Source organism: Cyphomyrmex costatus, unplaced genomic scaffold (genome assembly GCF_001594065.2).
Source record: "Cyphomyrmex costatus isolate MS0001 unplaced genomic scaffold, Ccosl1.0 scaffold1640, whole genome shotgun sequence".
In the NCBI taxonomy this organism is placed as follows: Eukaryota; Metazoa; Arthropoda; class Insecta; order Hymenoptera; family Formicidae; genus Cyphomyrmex; species Cyphomyrmex costatus.
Window position 1 is genome coordinate 73980 of NW_017275654.1, and position 7353 is coordinate 81332.

Consider the following 7353-nt stretch of genomic DNA (forward strand, 5'->3'; position numbering starts at 1 on the left):
CAGGCGGCATATCCATAACGTAATGCCGGTCGAATAATTCGCGTTACATCTCGTAAATGCTCTTAATTTCCTACTACTAATTAGCGCGCTTTAATTACGAGCGGAAACGAGTGCGCCTTTGAGTCAGCCGTAGATAGAGCGTAGACATATATTTTTGCGAACTCTCTTTCTCCGAAATATCTGTCTAGCGATTTAGTTTAGATAGAATCTAGGAAATTCGTACGTGCCGCCAAATGTGCGTGTAACTCGTTAATAAAATTACCGCGTGTGTATTTACGTTGCGCGTATACGTTTCAACAACGTGCACACACACGCACGTCCAAATCTGTATCTATTATAAATTTTTTAAGTAACTGTACCATGTCAATAATAATTGTATATTCTATATGTACACGTACATTTATTTTATCTTTTAAAAATTTCCTTACGCTTATCCTCATCTTTACGTGTACATTTAAAACTAAACTACATGCCTTCTTTATAATTTGTGTTTATATGTTTTATTAAAAACATAATTTTATTTAATGAACTGAAATTAACTTTCCAGGTAACTTTCTTCTAATATTTCTTTTCTTTCTTGAAAGGAGAAACTAAAGTTATGCGTTTACGCATAAAATATGTCTGATAATCTACATGTATACATAATGTAAACTATATAAATCATTTCACATGTCGTCTATGTAAACAAGCTTTAGATTAGCATCGAAACTTATGTTTTTTGTCCGTTGCACTAAACTGTACTAAAGCTTTTTTCTTGCTTATTGTATATCTTTATCAATATTAATGTCAGATATAATATAAATTAACGGCCATAAAACTTAATTATTTTTGTTTGTAATGTGTGTTGTTTAATTAATAATAATTTACATATTTTACATTGTTTTTATCATTATTATGAAAAAAATAGGTAAAAATTTTACATAATCTTGAAATATACAGCACAACCTTGGAAAAATTATACTAACTTGATGACATTACCTTCAGTTACTAAACGTCTTGAAACAATACCATTTGATAAAATTAAGCAGTATATATTAAAGTGCAAACTTATCTGCAGTCGTTAAATGCTTCATTACTCTTCTGTGCTGAATGTAGCAAATAAATCTCGTAAATAGAAATTCATTATTAGGAAAACTTTTAATAAAATTATTATTGGATAAAGTTTACTAAAATAAATTGTCAATTGCAGAATTCAATGCTATAAAACTATGCCAATTTGTAATCTTGACCTTCCTAATTGTAAAACATATCATAGGGTGTCCACTGGGAAATGGGTATTTATTTTTTTACATTTTTATTAAAAGTTTTCTACAATCCTATATTAAATACATATTCTTAAGGCAACTTAAGCAATAGTATATACATACATTATTTATGGCATCAGCGCACGGCATCGTAATTCGATTTTTATTTTATTCTCATTATAACATAACAGTTTTAATGTTTTAAATCATTATTATACATGATTATTATTTGCATTTATTGGCATTTTCTCATGTCAAAAATAAATTGTACTATATATTTTGAAGTTTAAAATTCTTGATTGCAGTTCTTTCGCAATTACTATGCCGTCAATTTTTATTTTCATTCTTCAATTCTACCAGAATTTAAAACAGCCTAGCCTGTTTGTAAGATGGAGTGGTTCTCGCTATTGCTTCGTGTTCGCTAAAAAATGTACATGAAATTAAATTAAACATATATTCTCTATTTAATAAGATAACATCAAGAAAAGGATAAGAATTTTACAGTACATATGACAATAAATTAGCTTATTTTTTAATTAACAAGTATAGGTACTTTACATTTTTCGTAGATTTTTTATTTTAATATTTTTTAAGTATTTATTAAAGCATATATATATGTATATATTTATTTATTTACAAATATTATTTGTATAATAAATATGAGTAAACAAAATACATCCTGTGGTAAAAACGTTTTGAAATATTACTCACCAGCCGGTGACATTTTCCGCAGCGTCGCAAGTGTCGATGAGCTCGTTGAAGGCATTTCCAATGCCGCAATTTTGCAGTCTCGGACGGCCGTTTACACAAATATAATAATGATGGCAGTCAGCGGGGCTACGATAAAATTTAATCTCAGCATCCAAGAAGAAGTCGTTCCTTACCTCCGGACAACGGAAGCCAAGGAAGGTCTCGGCGTCGCAGTCAGGCACTTGATCCGGCCAATCACATCGATAGGTCTGCGGATTGAAGGCCAAACCTTCCGGACAGTCAAACACATAACCCCTGCCGTCCACGCAATTCATAAACTGCCCGCAGTGTTGATGATCACCGATCTTAAAGTAACCGTATTGATGAGGACAATCGTTGGACGGGTTTGCCGGTTCTAAAGAAAATTTAATGATTTATTTTATCACTTAATCGTGTCTTGACGCACGAAAAAAGTAGATTGTATAATTTGGTAAAGCTATATAGCTTGCTGTACAAATTCAATTACATTTACAACTCAAAATATTTGAAAGTTCAACAAAGAAATTATATCTGTAAGCAATAATTATTAGTACGTCAACTCAGCTAACTCTTTAATGAAAATTGCTAATGCAACAAATTTTCTTCATTACAGCAGCAAAAGTACGCAAAAGTACAACTTTTATCAGGGAGAACTTATTTATATACCTATTACCTACGTCTGTAGATTTGCTGCATCAATAAAGTTTTTAGTTATATATATTTTAATTTATTTAGTTATTTTATCTTTCTTTCTCGTTTGTGATTGACCTAATTTACCAGAATTTCTTTTCATTGAATCTCCAACAATTTTAAATAAATAAAGGGCAAGATGATTCTAAAGCCTGTTGTACAATGTGCATTTTGTTTCTTGTTTCTTCCTTTTTTGGTACTTTTTACATCTTGTCTTTTTGTCTCTCATCTCGTTTTTCGTTTTGTGCCGCCCAAGATAAAAAAAACCAGAAAATAGAAATATAATTATCAATAAAACGGTTGCAAAGAGGGAAGAAAGCAAGAGATAAAAAGAAAGAAATAGGAAAGAAAAAGCACATTGTACAATAGGCATAACTATTCAATGTTTTTTTTGTTAAAATCTTATATGATAGAATATTTCTAATAAAAATTTATAATAACGAAGTATTGCGAGAAACTCACGCAAATTCGGCCTGCCTGCACAGTCTATGTCGATCGGATATCCACAGGGATAGTTGAAACGAGCTTCAGGATTGAAGAATAGACCTTCGGGACATAACTTTTCCTCGGCAATTCCATCGATGCACTCAATGTAAGCGTCGCACTGATTCTGTACCGGAAAACGGCCGTTCTTCTCCGGACATGACGCGGATGAGCCACGTTTCGGCGAGAATTGTTGCAGACCGCGATTGAGCTGATTGTCAAAAAGTTGATTCGAGAATCTGCTGTTTTGATTAAGCGCTGAAATAATAATTATCGTTTTAAGAAAATTTTTACTTTTAAATACAGAGTACATTTTTTATCGCATAGTAATTCGCATCTATTGAACAATCATCGTAATTCCTATCAAGCATAAATTAAACTGCAATGAATATAAATTAAACTATTATTTACTTTAATACAAATAACTGTAATAAAAATATTTTCATATCGATTATATGCAAACAAAAAATGTTATAAAGAGATTTTTTTTAATGACACATTATTTTAACTTATATTCTAATCTAATTTATAATTTTATTTTGTTATTTCGAAAATTTTCATGCCGAGGAAGATTATAGTACAACTGAAATTCACGTTACATTAATTATTAATATATCAATTTATTATTATGACATTATAATAAATATATATTGTTTAATTAACTTCTTATCAGTCTTAACTAACTCATATTATTGACTATTAGTTTCTTTAACTGCGTTTGCATGTATCGAGCTTGATTAATGATTAGTTGTAGAGAGAACTTTTTCTCTTCTATAAAAATCTGGCTACCAAATTCGCGGAATAAACGATTCCAAGATATCAATATAATTTAATATTGCGCATAAAACTCGTCAAACGAGTCCGTCCAGACAGTATTAATAAGTAACGTTAATGCAGTGTATGTGATTATCGCACGGCGAAAGTTCGTCGATTGCCGATGTTCGACCTCTACAAAGATATTGCATATATAATGTTACATGCGCATCACTTGCGCAACGCGTTTGCAACCACGATTTCCAGGCAATATCGAATTTGACCCAGCTGGTCTGAGAACGTTTTTCAATAAATAAAATACGAGGATTTCCAAAGAATAGAATAGAAATAATCGCGCTACAAATAAGACTGATGTTCAATGAATATACCATAAATGAACTCTCGATTTAACTTACTTTGCATATTTTTCTAGTTCTAAGATTTAAAAAAAAACATAACGAGAAATAGACATAAATGTGCGAAGAATGTTTTTCAATGCTGTATCCTTTCTTAACATTAATAAAATAAAATATATTTGGCCGAAACCCAGAAAAGCTGACTTGACTATAATAATTAAATTCCAGGACGTTACAAAAAACTGAGGAATGATATATGAATCGAACGGCTTTGCCAAATTTGAGTTTTTAAGTCTCATATTATATAAAACATTTTTTTCACAGATTTGAAAATAACTTTTTGGTCCATCACACAAAATAGTCATACAAAACGCTCTGGTTATTAAAGCGTAAACATTTTTACAGAAATGTTCATCAACTTAAGATTTCTACATGATTACTTTGATAATTTAACAAAATTAATTTTAGATTTGCATCTAGCTAATTTTTTAGATTCTTCAGCAAAATCGTTCTTTCTGTGTAACGATACTTCTGCGCACGAAAACCAGCGGCTATTCCCAGAGATGTTTCCCGAGACATTTCCGCGGGGCAGAAATTGCGCAAGGTAATGAGTGCAAACAACAAGAGAGAAAGTTTCGCTGATTACAAACTCGATTATCTGTCGTTAGGCTGAGCGTTAATCCCACCTATTGAGTCCTTGTCCGAAGGTCAAAAGAGTTTCTCTGGTTAAGAGGCACTGGAATGCGCATTGTGCATTAATCGAGCTATTCTCGCAATAAAAGCGGGAGGATAAGAATACCTATTTTTTTGTTAACTTATAACATGATTGTATCAAATAATGGCCGTTATAAATCTAACGACAGCCAAGAATTAATATTCACGCGTATATCTAAGTTTTAAGCTCAAAAATTCATTTCTCTGGCAGTTTACCAGCGAATCGCATGCAAATTACCTATGCGCTCGTGACTAAGCATACGTATAGTAATATATGAGAGTAAACTGCTATTCAAACCGCGTTGCATTTATAAAATTGAATGTACACAAATTTCCTAAGCACCTTGGAGTTTAGCCAACCTTGTTAAGCTCTTTGAATTACGTATCGTAATTACTTTTACTTGTGTAATATTACATAATGTTACATAACGTAGCTTGGAAATATGTACTCATTTCGTACAGGCAATTCAATTTCCGTTAACAGAAATTTAACCAATACTATATTAGAAGTTTAAATATAAGAAACAAATTTGAACATTGATTATAATTTAATACAAAAATTTAACGTGTGCCTTTTATTTTGTAATTACTTTGACTTTCTTCTGCCAGCGTTTGTTCAAATTGTTTAAATTGCTTTGAAACAATATCAGCCAAATATTTTTTAAACGATTGATCTGTTAACACACAACAAGAAGAAAAGGCAAAAGAATTATAGTGTTACCCAAAAATTCGTGTCGCACACAGAAGAAAATTTACGTCGAGTCGAGACTTTTTTATCGTACACATAGAGAATTTGAGAGAAGCACATTTGTACCGTCAGAAAAATCACATCACTGTTTCTAGAATCAAAGTGGCACATCAATAATGATAATCCTTATCCGCTCTTAGTGATTGGCGAACGGACGACTATTTCACTTTCTTCAACATGCGAAAGAACACGGCAGTAAATGTTTTACTCACACATCGTCGCGGCGAGAATGCCGCAGGCAATTAGCAGATGGACGATTGGTCTCGAGGCCATCGTCATCATTGAAATCCACGTTCCTTATGGTCCGATCCCGAAAGGAAGACTACGACGTGCTGCCGCTGCCCGGCATGCTTTTATCATCTTCGTGCGAGGATGAGAGCGGGAGAAGATAACTGCGTCTTCATTCGCCGATGGCAATCGTCTTCTTCTCGAAGTAAAAGGATCGTGACCGTCATAGCCGAAAAACCAACACATCGCTCCATTTCATTCATCTTGCGTGTCGTCTCCCAGGCAGAAATGATAATGGAATCGACATCGATTCAATGTCCGTTTGATGATTTCGACATTGAATCAACGTCTCTCTCAATTTCATTATCATTTTTGACTAGACTGTCTAAACTTGGCATGTATTATATATTTAACACCGAATTAGAAAACAATCACGATACTGTTCATCATTGCGTGATCCGTCGTTTTTAATTAATTAATCGCGCCATACCTATGACGAGTCAAAATAAAATTCTGATAATAAAAATTATATATAATATGAATTTAAACGTATATAAGTTATATATATAATTTTTTAGGAAAGAAGATCGACGCGTAGACACATATAAAAATTAATCGTTTTCTAAATACTTTCATTTTTCTGTTTAGTACTTTAATAATCGATATATTGTAACCGTTTACAATATCTTGGAACTAGAGACGCGCCAGCTTGAGTTTGAATGTCAGAATAAAGGGAGATAAATGTCATCTGTAACTAGTCTTGTCCTTCTCGAAACGAGAATGGCAATCGCCGAGAAGTTTCTTTTATATTCAATAAAGAGCAACGCACGTCGCATTTAAACATTTCGTTCACGGGCATACTGCGTTTTTTTACATAATTCATAAGCAATAATTGCTCAGATTAGTGTAATTTACATAAAGAATTATTGAGTGTGCTATTATACTTCAATGAGATCATAACATGAATACGTAATTCGAGTATGATACTTTTTGTTGTGATCCAAATTATCTTTTTATGCAAAAAGAAAATAGCAAAATTGAATTCTAATCTTTACAATACAATCGAGGATTTATTACTATTATTAATTATAATTATTAAAAATATATTTTTGATATACGTCTTAATTACTTTTCTTTATACATTTTTATTTCTAAAAAATCAAATGAAATTTTTCCTGTGAAAGAACAGAATAACATTTTATTTAAATGTTCTCTTAATTTCTCTTTTGTTTCCTGCTTGGGGTCATAAAAACAGACAAAAAATACGAATGTTTGCCTATCTCAGAAGACGAGTATAATGTCGCTCCGAGAATGGAGCCTTGACATTTTCCTCGTACCGAGAACAAGTCACCTCAAATATGGAAGGTGGACGTCTGATGGTCTTTTACCTCATACTGCACGCGCAACC

At 32.1% G+C, this 7353-nt stretch overlaps 1 protein-coding gene across 1 annotated transcript; it reads right to left on the reverse strand.

The window, feature by feature from the left end:
- Positions 1-1492: 1492 nt before the first annotated feature.
- On the reverse strand, positions 1493-6013 carry LOC108771782 (uncharacterized). Its single transcript, XM_018537144.1, has 4 exons — positions 5930-6013; positions 3126-3404; positions 1956-2349; positions 1493-1665 (listed from the first exon to the last, which is right to left on the reverse strand). Exons 1-4 carry the CDS (start codon positions 5997-5999, stop codon positions 1608-1610), a joined length of 801 nt encoding a protein of 266 aa, XP_018392646.1. The 5' UTR covers positions 6000-6013; the 3' UTR covers positions 1493-1607.
- Positions 6014-7353: the final 1340 nt, after the last annotated feature.